The following is a 13,087-nucleotide window of genomic DNA, read 5'->3' as shown; positions in this document are numbered from 1 at the left end:
TGGGGGGGGGGGTTTGCAAACTTAAAGCCATGTTCCTTCCCTATGCATGGCTCTGTAATGTGTTAAATTCTGTATTGGGCATCAGGCCTTGAAGCTCAATGGGGTACAAACTAGTCCAAGAAAGTGTCCCTTTTGCACCTCTAAACTGCTCAGGGGTTTGTAGAAGGACCTGTTTCACTGTTGGATATAGCAAGTATTTTCTGTCCTTAAAGATCCAGTTACCAATCAGAATGTTGAGGTGCTGCTTCCTCTTTCTTCCTGGCCCCTCTTCTTTGATTTGTTGTGAATGGATACAAGCCATAGGCATGACCTGCTGTTTGCAATCCTTTCCCATCAGGCATGAGGATGGCACTGTGAGGTTTTGGGATGCTTCGGGCGTTTGTTTGCACCTCCTTTATAAGCTGAGCACAGTGAGAGTGTTCCTCACAGATGTAGATCCCAATGACAATATGAACCCACTGGGTGAAGATGAGTGGCCACCGCTGCGTAAGGTAAGAAGGCGAAATCTGCTCAGATTAAACAACCTGAGTTTGGAGTGTTTTGAGGTGCTGGTGCAGTTAACTTGGAAACTGCAAGAGGCTGGTGCTGTAGAGACCAGTTTGTGTTAATTTAGTCTCTTTTTATTTTTTTCCTTTACTAGGTTGGTTCTTTTGATCCTTATAGCGATGACCCCAGGCTTGGGATCCAGAAGATATATCTGTGTAAATATAGCGGGTACTTGGCCGTAGCTGGTACAGCAGGGCAGGTACTGGAACTATGTAAAACAAGTTTCTGGTGGGGGGTTCATTTGGATGTTTTGGAGGCTTAGATATAATGCAAGGTAGAAATGTACTTAGGTTTGGAATCTGGTGTTTTCCTCTGTGGATTAGACTTTATCCTCTTGGTCAACTGATCTAGTATCTGGGGAGCAGCAAATGTGTTAGGATGACTTGACCTAGAGTAACCAAATTTAGCAGCACAGGTTCTACCTACTAACATAATTTAAGCGAAGGAGGGTGGCAAGAGGGGGAGGAGGGATAACATTATCACTGAAACTTTGTCCTATGGGTGGTGATTGGTCAATTAAGTAAAAATAAGAAGGTGACCAGTCAGCTTGGTCTTGGGAGCGAAGGAAGGTATATTCCAGCTCTAAAGAGAGAGGAGAAATCTGTAGCTTTGAGTAATTGAGTTGGCAAAGCCAATATTAGAAATGTGTTGTTATCCCCTTAGGTGCTGTTGATGGAACTGAATGATGAAGCAGCAGAGCATGTGGTGGATTATGCTGAAGCAGACCTACTGCAGGACCAAGAGGGCTATAGGTGGAAAGGTCATGAGAGACTAAAGGCCCGAGATGGGCCTGTCCGATTTGAACCTGGCTTCCAACCATTTATTTTGGTCCAGTGTCAGCCACCAGCAGTAGTCACATCACTGGCCCTTCACTCTGAATGGAAGCTTGTGGCTTGTGGTACAAGCCATGGCTTTGGGCTCTTTGACCACCAGCAGAAACGGCTAGTCTTTGTCAAGTAAGTCCTTCCTGGTGTAATAGGGTACTTCCTAGGAATAGAACTGCCTCTCTAGCTCTCCAGGCAGTTGAATTTATGTGTTGGTACTTTCATGTTTTCTGGGGAGCAGCTGGTACAGGGGAAAGGCCCTGATTTAAACTTGGAATGAATGCGCCATGTTGTCTGCTTGGGCACCTTCCTTCTGTGCTTGGGCATCAGTTTACATAATTCAATTTTATATAGCAACAGTGTCAGCCTGGCAGAATAACCAACTGAACAAGTGTGGCAATTGCTCTCATCTTAGATGTACATTGCATCCCAGTGACCAGCTGGCCTTGGAAGGCCCTCTGTCACGTGTGAAATCCTTGAAGAAGTCCCTCCGGCAGTCATTCAGGCGGATTCGTAGAAGCAGGGTGTCCAGCAGGAAGCGACGAGCCGGTAATGTAGCAGAGGTGAGGTGATGCCCTGTTGGATACTTGGAGTACCAGCAAAGAATAGGGTGTTATCATTTGTATATCATCCTGATCTTAGTATAGTCCTGACTAGACTCCACAAGGCTATACAGTTATTTGTAACCTTCAGTCCACCTGTTATACCAAACACTAATGGGTACAATGGGCAGCAGTGTTTTTGCTGCTCCTGATATTGGTACCATTGAGTGAAACACCACCTCACTAATTTCATGTTTTAAGGTGTCTCTGGCAAAACCCAGTCTAGGTAGTTGAGTCTGTGGTACAAAACACAGTATGAGTAAATGCAGGAGTTTCTTCTCTCTCTTGCTTGCTTCTGCCAATGCATTCTCTCCTTCCTCCCCCACCTTGTAAAGAGGTGCTGGGGATGTGGAGGTGTGTTGGCTTTTCTCAAAGTTTAAATCCTCTTCCCCAAAGGAGGCTTGCCCTCCATGCCTGTAATGACTTCATGAGAGCCAAGAGCATTCCAGGCATAACTTTTTGTTGTGCTTAGTCAGTAGTGGGGAAATGCAGAGATGCTCCATCTGAGGGGGCTAAAAACTGAGTCATCTTTATATTGGATTCAAGCAAACAGGATTTGTTAGCCAGGAGACACGGGGCTCATAGAGGAGATATGCTACATCTGAGATCCTCCAAAACTTGTTGCTTCTTTGTGAAGGTGCAAGAGGCCAATGCCAAGTTCGACCAGGCTGCATTGCAGGAGATGGAGCTGGCTCCAGTCCAGCGGAAGATAGAAGCACGATCTGCAGAAGACTCCTTCACTGGCTTTGTGCGCACCTTGTACTTTGCTGACACTTTCTTGAGAGACAGTGAGTAGAATGAGCAGTGTTTGTCATTCAGATGCAACTTTTAACCCTACCTGAAAAGGAGTGCAGTAGGCCAGGGATACCCAGCACTTCCGTTGTTGTGCTTCATGCAGTGCTGAAACCTTTCCAGGATGCAGGTCCATCAGTTGGTCAAGATAAAAGTAAAAGCCCATCTTCCTATGAAGCTAGTGTGGATGCAGCTACCTCTACCTTAAGTACTCAGTTCCTTCTTGTCTGCTTAGTGGCCCCCATGAGGAACAGGATACAGTTCTCCTTAATCTTTACAGAGAAAGCACCTGATCCCAAGCTGATGCTGTACTTGAATTTCCCTCTGATGGTGTGAGCATACACGTAGCGAAAAGCAGACAAGTGGGCAGATATAGAGCTGACATAGTATGTTACAGAATGCAGCTTTTAGTTCTTGGAGATGCATCGCACTTAGGGCCTTTATTCTTGTTTTAGGTTCCCGCCACTGCCCTTCCTTGTGGGCAGGCACCAATGGAGGCACAGTCTATGCATTCTCTCTGCGTGTTCCTCCAGCAGAGCGGAGGATGGATGAACCTGTGAGGGCGGAGCAGGGTGAGTGTTGCTTGCTCATGGAAATGCATGGAGCTGTTCTAATGGGATTCAGGGGGCAACTAGTAAGCTGCTAAAATGCAAAGCTACTGGCTATAAATAAAGAACAAGAAGATCTGGAAACATACTTAAAGTTGTTGCTGCTGGGGGGTGGGGTTATATTTTGACAAGCTAGCTAAGAAATTGACTCCACTGTTTTCTGAACCATCTTAGTCGCAGTTCCCATTAGGTTGCTGGTGAAGATGGAACCCACATTCTCTGTCAACAAGCCGTGTGTGCAAGCCCATCAAATGTGGCTCATTTGGAGATGTGGGCCCCCTTTGTGTGTGCTGTGCTTGTCTGCATCTTGCTAGCTGGTATAATCCCACATATTGTCTTCTCATTTTGTCCATCTAGCCAAGGAAATTCAGCTGATGCACAGGGCTCCTATTGTGGGGATACTTGTCCTAGATGGGCGCAGCGCTCCTCTCCCAGAGCCACTAGAAGTAGCCCATGACCTCTCAAAGAGCCCAGATATGCAAGGCAGCCACCAACTTCTTGTGGTCTCTGAAGAGCAGCTGAAGGTAAGCACATGACCCACATGCAGTTCTTGTATGGCACCACTTCCTTTATGTAAAGCATTAACCAGTGAGGGGGATTTGATAAGTCTTCAGGTACCTGAAGGGTGATTTATAGAGAGGATGGAGATGGGCTCTCCTTTAGCAGTAGAGGAGCCAGGACAAGGAGCAGTGGCCTCAGGCTTCATCGGAGGCAGTTTTAGGTTGGAGGTTCATTGTCAGAAAGGTGCTCTTAAAGTGGTCAAGCGTTGGAACAGGCTACCTAGAGAGGTTGTGGAATCTCTGTTCCCTGGAAACTTTTAAGAGCAGGATGCACAAACACTTGGCTGGGAAAGTTAAATTGGGAACGATCTGGCCTTGAGCTGGGGGCTGGACTAGATGACTTTGTGAGGTCCCTCCAGCCCTACTTCTCCTACAATCTTATTACTTGGGGGCAGATTATTTTGGTAGTACCTAGGAACATCAGTTGAGTGTACAGATGAGTGAAGGTAACAGTCCCTCCTCCACAAAGCTGACAGATTTGGTGTCAGTTCACAGCTGGGAGATGAACAGACAAATGGAAGTGGGAGTTCAGCATGAAAATGCAGATGGAGAATGCAGGAGTCTTTTCTATATTGGTTTAGAGCTCTGTAGCTAATTTTAGCAGCTGTCATTAGGAAACACGTTTAATTCTGCAGATAAAAATTGGCAATGGGGTGGTTCAAAAGGAGACAGTTGGGTCTGCTGATCCTCAGGCAGTTTGAAAATTCCTCTCTGGAGCTAAAATCATTGTTTGATGCTCCACAAAAGGAGAGTGGGCCCCAAGGGTAACTTATGGTTGACCCTGCTTGGCATTTTAAAGTGGTAAAGGTCAGTAGCCAGCTTCAATGCAGTTTTTCCCTATATTCTGTGACTGTGTAGGAAGGAGGGTGAGAGACCAGGATATCTGCTTAAATGGGTCTGTGACTTGAGGTCTTAATTTGCTTCCAGTAAAGTCAGTGGTGAAACTCCTGTCACAACCACTGGGAAATGGAACAGGCTCTGAAATTTGGGATTGTCCCTGCCTGCATTTGTGCTTGTTCTGGGTCTCATTTGAAGCAGGAAGGCAAATTTGGACTCTGATTTCACTGCTGTGTTTGCTGATGGCCAAAGATGTGCTGTGAATAAATGCATTGTGCAAGCCAGAGGGAACAGCACCTGGCCTACGCTGGAGTTGTTGTCATTTCCTAGGAAAAAGTATATTGCATGATTTGTTTCTACCGGCAGGTATTCACACTGCCCAAGGTGAGCTCCAAACTGAAGCTCAAGCTGACGGCCCTGGAAGGCTGTAGGGTACGAAAGATGGCAGTCGCTAACTTTGGCAGCTGCCAAACTGATGACTACAGTGAAAACAACCTGACCGTCCTAACTAACCTTGGAGACATTCAGATCATCTCTCTGCCCTTCCTCAAGTTACAGACACGCTACCCCTGCATCCGCAAGGAGGATGTCAGCGGTATTGCCTCCTGCGTCTTCACTAAGTATGGCCAAGGTACTGGCACAGTCATTGAAGGCCTGCCTCTTGTGTCCTCCTGACATTTGTTTTTTAAAACAAGTTTGGGTTGTAGGGTTCAGCTTCTGTAACAGTACCACTGCACAGAGCATGGGTGCATCGGTCTATCCATTCAACTTCAACAGGCATCAGTCATCCACTTACCAAGCAGCAGGGAACTGGCTCCATTTTGTTCTATAATTTTTTTTAGATGCCTTCATAAGATTACTCTTTTTATCTTCGTGTCATACAACACTGCAATATTGTTAGTCTGTTAGACAAGGGTATTGCTATTCTCCAAAGCCCTACTGCTTTGGACTAGCCAAATCCAGAAAAACACCTCTTATTTGGGAGTAGAGGACATCTAAATCTTCTATTCCTTTTTAGGTCTTGAACACATTCTTGCTCATGAATTCAGTCCCAAGCAAATGCCCTTTTGCATCCTCCCCTGCAGGTTTCTATCTGATCTCACCATCAGAGTTTGAGAGGTTCTCTCTTTCTACCAAATGGTTGGTTGAGCCCCGGTGCATCATTGATGCTCCAGAAATTACAAGCAACAGCCACTTGCATAACACCTCTGGCATGGAGCATACTGGAAGAAAATCCAGGTGAGGCCCAGCTGTAAAGCTTTGGGTGGCTGTGTCCTGCCATTCTCTTCCTCCTGCTTTAGTCTCACTGAAGTCAAAAGTTGAATACACTATTCTAACTTGTTTCATTTGGGGTGAGGTATGCTATGCTGCGGTCTAAGTTTTTTTTTTTTTTGTAGGCTGGCTTCTTCTCCAAGTGCTCTCTCTCTCGAGATGAAGTAGTATGGAGTCCTTGCCTCTCCCCCCCCCCCCAAAAAAAAAGGGCCAGTTGGGACTGTTAAAGTCTGTTAATGTCACTTCTAAGCAGATTGGCACAAGGTAGCATAACTTTCTCTGACCTTTTGCCTACTGGCTGCAGTGCACAGGGAATATGTAATGAAGGGTGGGGATTGGCCTGGTCTCTTCACACTAGGCACCTTGAATCAGATTCTTAAAATCTATAAACACTCTTGCTGATGGCACATCATATCTATCCTACTACCAATCAAGTAATCCCCTTATGAGCGTGGTGTTAGACTGCATTAGTTTGCACCCTTTTACTTTATTGATGTACCATAGTATATCAAGCAAATTGGATTGTTGCTTTGTAATCTGACCCTTCGTGGTCTGTGATCGTAGACCTTTCTTGGAAGTGATGGTGAATTGTTCTCCAGAACAATATGGAAGTTGTCCAGGAGCCAAAACCCCCATGTCCCCAGCATCCCATGTCCTGTACTTGCTCTGCAAGCCCCTCTGCATTAGCACATACTTTGTTCTTCTTTCTTAGGGACCTGGGCAGGAGTTCTGGTGACACTGGAGAAGATGGTAAGCAGAACATAAGTACACTTAATTTAACAGAGTGATATGTAAATATTTTAAAGCTTCTGCTACCATTTCCCTCACTGAAAAAACAGCGATGGGTTTGGTGGTGGAGGGATGAGAGGAGATATGACCATGGAAAATCCACATCCAGTTTATCTTCATATCAAAGGCTAACACTCGAGATGACCTGGGTGTGCAGCTTTGCATGTTAAAATATCTTATCATTTATAGTCTGGAGATGGAAATGAAGCACAATCTGTGCTGGGAGGAAAGGGCTGAGGGAGGTGCTAGAAAGATCTAACTGGACTTTAATACAATATTAAATCTGTTTCTTGTAGACTGTTTTGCAGTGTCCTTCATCATTGTGCATGTGTTTACTGACAAGCAGCTGTATGTAAACTTTTTTCTTGCTTTCAGAGAGGAAGTCAGGGAGGCTGATGGAACATGCCTTACTAAATGATGAAAGTGAGTGTGACCAGCTATTCCAGCTGGCGGGACAGGTGTACATTTGGGTGGGAGCAACATGTGGTCTTCTCTAGAGTAGGAATGAAGATGTCATTGGTCCTCGTAGTTTGGCACTCTTCAGGAGCTGCAGCTGTATGATTCCAGTGTCAGTACCAGATTTATATTATGGATTGATTAGGGGCAAGGATATAGACAGCACATCCTGAAAGAAGTGCCTGCCTGCTTTCATTGCTCCAATATACAAAAGGAGTTTTGCTTTCCAGCAGCAAAGCCAGCTGGAACTGGCTGCCTTCCTGGACCTCTAGCAAGTTGGTGCTTGCAGCATCCCCTCTGGCAGGCAGTGCTGTGCTCCCGTGTGTCAGCCCACCCAAACCTGTGCAGGGTTTGTGTTGCAAGCTAGTAGTGTGGAAGGGGCAGTAATATTTCAGAATATGACAGGAGGGTGGGGTGATTGAAAACCTAATTCTTAAGGCAACAGTGAAGTATTTGCTCCTCCATCTGCACAGCAACTGTTCACTGCTTTGTTTGCTTTCCAGAAGTGCTGAAGGAGATCCAGAGCACACTGGAGGGGGGAAGAAGGCGAGTACCCTGTGATCTGCTCTCCTTTTTCTTATGGGCTTAGGGAGGGAGGGCACTTTCAAGGAAAGCAGGGAGAAGACTTAGCGCAATGGCTGATCCTGTGGCACACTAGAATTGGATTAAATGCCTCTTTAAGCCAACTGAGACTCTCTCTTCTTTCCTTCATGTTCTCCCTTGAGGTTTTAAGAATAACCCTTTGTCTCTTTTTCTCTGAGAAGAAGAGGAGATCCCATTCCCATATACCAAAGAAGCAGGACTCTGAGTACTCGCATACAGGTTTCTATTCACATCAACCCATGCTAATCTATAGACAGGTCAAATGGGCTTAGGTGGTTCAAGATGGGACTCTGGAATTCTTATCCTGGCTCTGTGCTGTCACTTGGATGTGTCACTCTATCTCTGCTCCCACTCCCTGTCTGGACAATAAAGATAAGTTACTCCACAGGTGTGGGCTTTTAACTTGTGTCCAGAGAGCACCACAATTTTCAGGTGACAGGGGCTACAGGTGGCCAGACAAGTGACAGTTACAGCTCATGCAAAAAGCTTTAGTGGGATGGGCAACCGCTGGTGTGTAAGCTCCGTGGAGAGGATGGGTGAGTGACTTATGCTTTGCGTGCTTCCTCTGGACATTGCCTCCTCTTCTATCAGCAGCTGGGAGTGGATTGGACAATCGTTTATTGCAGTGACTGATTTCTATTTTTTTTGATCTCTTCTCGTTACAGGAGTTATACAGAAAGAAATTCGGCAAGAAGTCCCGTAGGACATGGGCTAAGTAATGGAGGAGGTAGGTAGAGTCAAGCATTTTTGAGCTCTGCAGCAGGCAGCAAGAAGTAAAGGGGCAGCATTTCTAGCTGGAGCCTTGTGTTCATATGACATGCTATGGAATACAGTGCACTAGAGATTGGAACACCTGTTATTGGGTGGGAGTTTGCCAGCTGTCTGATATATCCTGCCAAAGCGCATGAGCAGCCTACATGCGGAGTGAAATTTAGATGTGCAGCACTGGTACAGGATGATATGACAAGCTTCTCTTGAGATATTGCATCTCTGCCCTGCTGAAGAGCAGGTGAAATATTAGTTATTTCTCAGCACTAAGAGGTTGAGTTCCTTACTCTTGTTAAGGGCTTCTGATGAGCAAGCTACTAGTAGAGAGGGGCTTATTAGCTGGGGTATCTGGGCGTATGGTACTCCACTCCATGTCACTTTATCTTCCTCTGGCCTTATTCCCTTGCAGCCATTGCTTTGAAAGAACCCCTGAGCAGCCAGTCTACTTAAACAGGCTTCACTGTTGTATCACATGCTTTCAAAATGTCTAAGAGAATAGTCTCATTGCAGGGTACAGGTACATGGCCAGAGTGAAAGCACATAACAAACACTGATCTGATCTGGTGTGGATGTGGGGCCAGTCTGTTGTCTTGGGAACTTCTGGTAGCCAGTGGTTGGGGTCCATGACCTGGTGAGGCCTGTTAGATATGAGTTGATTTTGAGATGCAGGGATGTGAACACTAGAGCCAGATCAGGTTGTTGGTTAGTTTTGGCAGATCTCTTCTAACATGTGTCTCTGCCCTTTCTTCCTGAAGCGGATTGACCAGAGTTCATCGAGGACTTTTTGGCATTGGTGCACGTGCCACAACACTACTGACTGGGGAAGCCGTCCCTGGGGGAGGGGGCCACCACTGCTCTCTGCACAGAAGGACACAGAGGTGTGACTCACTCATGCAAGCCTGCCTCTGCCGCTCCCTGTAGTGCCTCACTAGAGACATTTCCTCCTGTCAGTTGGCCTTACATGCAGGCCAAAAGCAGGTCTCTGGGTCTGACCTCCCCTCCCCATCCCAAGCTCCCCTGTGTATGTCTAACTTTTTCTTTTTTTTTCAAATGTTTGCACAATTTTCTTCTTTTCTACTGGGCTGGGTTTTAAATTATGACTGCCTTGGGTGCAGAGTTTTCACACGCGCACATGGTTACCTCCAAGTAGTGGAAGATTATTTTTTGTACAATTTTTTTAATCGGATTGGTGGTTCAGTTTTAAAGGAAACTTATTTTAGAAATGTCCTTTTTAAAGAACATGAATTTAATTGATGTTTTTAATCCCTGTGGCTGCTGGAACTGGTCTCTGGAGGTACTCCGGTTCTGTTTGTTATGGTACTGCTAACCGTTTTTATGGACTTGGGTAGACTATTTTTGTAGCCGTTCAAATTGGAGGAAAATTTTAATTGAACTTGATTTTGTTTCAACACTACATTGCTCTTTTTGAAATAAACTCAACTACCTTTGTGGTCAAGGTCTGCTCTGGTCTCTGTGTCACTTTGCTTGGATTAAATTGGTAATTCCTTTGCATGGTGGTAGAAGGTTAGCTTCAGAGGTTGGGGACTCGGACACCAGCCTTTCCTAGCTGAGCCAACATTCATCAGCGCTGGTGCCAAGCAGGACTTCTGTCAGTAGTCATATTCTGTGTTTGCTCATGCATTTTTGACCGTCTTCAGGGGGCCCAATTTCTATGTAGAATTTCCCAGTTGTCCTTCTTGTAGGAAAGGGTGGATGCTGGAAGTCATGTGTGGTTCATTATTAGAAGCTAAGCAGCAGGGTTATACAGAACACAGCCTGCTGTGAGCCCTGCAGGAAAGCTTTACATTAAAGCTCATGCTATCTTTCCCTCCCTATCTAATATTATAAGGCTTTGGGTTTTTTTCTTGCCTACTTCACTTTTCTGCTGGTGGGTGGCACTGATGGGGATGAGAAAGTGATGTATACGATTCACTGTTCCTGGAATAAGCTGTTCCATCATGCCTGAATCATACAGGTAAGAAAGGGACGTTGAGTGGTGCATCCTGGAGGCTGAGTGAAGGGCTATATTTTCACAGTGTTTCACACTTCAGCCATGAGTGCTTATAAAATCCTTCCCACTCCAGTTGATGGAACAGATCTGCTTCAGATGCGCCTAGATGAGCCATCAGACTTCCTGGTTCTGGGACTGAATACCTACATTGGAGGCATTAGCTCCAGGAGCTTTCTGTTGCCCAAGAGCTCTTTCTGGAGCAGGTAGGTAGCTATGAGCAAGTATTCCTTAGCCCTGTGCTCTGGGGCTCGCCTTGCTACCAGCTAAGTTGACTCATCCAGAACTATTACAAGAAGTTCCGTTTGGACATATCCCTGCTCCTGTGCAGTCTTGCAGGAACTGGATCTGCTCTGAAGTGTTTTCCTGGATGCTCAGACAGCATGTGGGAGTTCAGACACCTACACTGTTTTTTGGGACAGATGGAGCAAAGCTCTTCAGCTCCAGTGTGGTTGGTGGGACAGGTGCTATTCTGGGGGGCTTAACATATAGATAACTACAAAGACTCTGGTCTCGGTCATCTTCTGCTTGACATGCACATTGCTCTTCTTGTGCCACTCAGCCACTTCTTGCTCTGAAAATTATTCTTTCCATACCCCATTCTGTACAGCCCTCCCACTTAGTGCTTTGTGCCCAGTCAGCTTCAGTTCATCAATGAGCATGGGTGCTCGATAAGGAGCTGCACAAGGGCACCCTCAGCCGTTACCAACAGCAGCAGCTGCTATACTTTTGCACCAAAGCTGGAAGCTGTACTGTGCCAGAGTACTGCATCTCAGCTGGAGAATCTGCTAGAAACACTAATGGGAACAGATCTGCTTCTCCTGGATCATTTCCTGTGCACTACTGGGGCTGCTGCTCCCTGGACAGCAGCACATGAGGGTTTTGGTGCTATACAGTAATGGGACTTCAACGGCATCTTGTAATATTAATGCTTAGAGTAGTAAACCCAAGGATGTGTTGCTCTGGAGACCGCTTGCTGAAGAAGGGCTGTAAAGGAAGAGACTGTGTACTGTCCCTGTTTGTAGTATTCTCTAGCAAAAGCCCATGTAGGAGTGGTTGGTTAGCTCACTTCCCCATCTCAGCTACTCTTGTTTCCCTGTTTCTATTGTTGCCAGCACTCTCATGCCAAACTAGAGTCCCCTTGTGTGAATGTTGCTCAAGCATGCACAAAGGTGTGTCTGTCCTGAACAGCTTATGTGCACTTGACCACGGTAGCTTCTGTGTAGTGCTTCTGCTTTATGCTCCTCTGGGAAAACCCTGTTTCACATGTGGTTTTGTTCAGTTCCTGAAAATGCTCTCCTTATTAAGTCTCAGTCTGTCGGTACCAGGGCTAGTGCTGTAGGAAATGAAACCAGCAATTCTCAGACCATCTGGCTTCTGGCAGAGCGCAAGGTAGGGTAAAGTTTATGTTCTATCCTGGATAATTTCATCCAGTTGGTTGCATCTGCCTAATACTTCCTACTTGTATTACTGATTGGGGGAAGACTTCTGCAGGATGAAAACAGATCTTGAAAGTCTGGTATAGAACAAGACTGAACTCATTTAAAAAGCCTGAAGACGACCATTTGAAGCATGTCTGTGATTGCTTTATAATACAGTAGTGTTAGCTGGCCAGGAGATGGGGTATTAGCCTAGACCTTGTAAGACCCAGGTTTAAATCCCTGCTCTGCTTCTGACCTGTGTTTGTGAGCTTCCAGTTAGTTTAGTTTCCCATTTGTACAAATGGGATGCCAACAGACAGACATCATAAGGACAAATATATTGAAGACTACAAGGCACTGATTATAGTGAGAAGCTGCGTAAGTACCTTGGATACATGGTGAAGCTGTTTACTGAGGATTGTATCACTTTCCAGGTTTATGTTGCGTTATGCTGTATCGCTCTCCAGGCTTATGCTGCATTAGAGCACAGGCTGTCTCTGAGATTCCTTCCCAATGGTATGAATCCAGGATTTGATGGAGATGGAGTCGGTGTGGTCCCCTACAGGCCTCGTTACTCTATAATGCTCACTTTTCTCAGTGTGATGGTGGGGAGCACTGGGCTATGTCTAGGTTGAACTGTTCTGCTCTTTCTAAGCCAGGTTGGGGGTGAGGAGGAGAAAAAGGCTGAAGAAAACAGTGAAGTCCATAACAGCAGCCTGTTTAGAATAGTGCAGTCCTGCCTCTGCCACAGCAAGGACATGCCCAACCCACCCACTTTTAACTAGGGCCAAAAACAGGCTCTACCAAAGGAGGGAAGGTCATGGCAATCAGCAGCAGCATCTTCAGGAAAACAATTCTTAATTAAATGAGGCTGGAGTGAAGGCAGTCCCACCTACTCCTATTAGTCCACATATGAATTAGGTCCCTTAGCCTGATTGCAGGGGGGTGGGGGGTGGGGAAAGGGGGAGAGATGGTTGTTCATCTCCCATTCCCTGTAGAGG

The 13,087-nt window shown here is 46.0% G+C and overlaps 1 protein-coding gene and 1 long non-coding RNA gene across 2 annotated transcripts in view; one reads left to right on the top strand and one right to left on the bottom strand.

The window, feature by feature from the left end:
- The window catches only part of LOC109288174 (lethal(2) giant larvae protein homolog 2-like), an 11,300-nt gene extending 1,183 nt beyond the window's left edge, over positions 1–10,117 (top strand). Inside the window, exons 2-15 of the mRNA XM_019503614.1 lie at positions 338–491; positions 641–745; positions 1,210–1,502; positions 1,786–1,933; positions 2,610–2,760; positions 3,220–3,336; positions 3,730–3,896; positions 5,136–5,400; positions 5,855–6,008; positions 6,754–6,791; positions 7,206–7,253; positions 7,790–7,832; positions 8,555–8,616; positions 9,413–10,117. Coding sequence (XP_019359159.1) covers positions 450–491; positions 641–745; positions 1,210–1,502; positions 1,786–1,933; positions 2,610–2,760; positions 3,220–3,336; positions 3,730–3,896; positions 5,136–5,400; positions 5,855–6,008; positions 6,754–6,791; positions 7,206–7,253; positions 7,790–7,832; positions 8,555–8,616; positions 9,413–9,420 — 1,641 coding nt within the window. The 5' untranslated portion in view covers positions 338–449 and the 3' untranslated portion in view covers positions 9,421–10,117. The remainder of the gene's footprint in view (positions 1–337; positions 492–640; positions 746–1,209; positions 1,503–1,785; positions 1,934–2,609; positions 2,761–3,219; positions 3,337–3,729; positions 3,897–5,135; positions 5,401–5,854; positions 6,009–6,753; positions 6,792–7,205; positions 7,254–7,789; positions 7,833–8,554; positions 8,617–9,412) is intronic.
- LOC109288183 overlaps positions 1–13,087 on the bottom strand; it is a 20,744-nt gene that overhangs the window by 6,922 nt on the left and 735 nt on the right. The gene's annotated exons all lie outside the window — the stretch shown is intronic.

This window comes from Gavialis gangeticus, unplaced genomic scaffold (genome assembly GCF_001723915.1).
Source record: "Gavialis gangeticus isolate Ggan-Ray unplaced genomic scaffold, GavGan_comp1, whole genome shotgun sequence".
Lineage (NCBI taxonomy): Eukaryota > Metazoa > Chordata > Crocodylia > Gavialidae > Gavialis > Gavialis gangeticus.
This window is presented reverse-complemented; position numbering and strand designations above follow the sequence as displayed.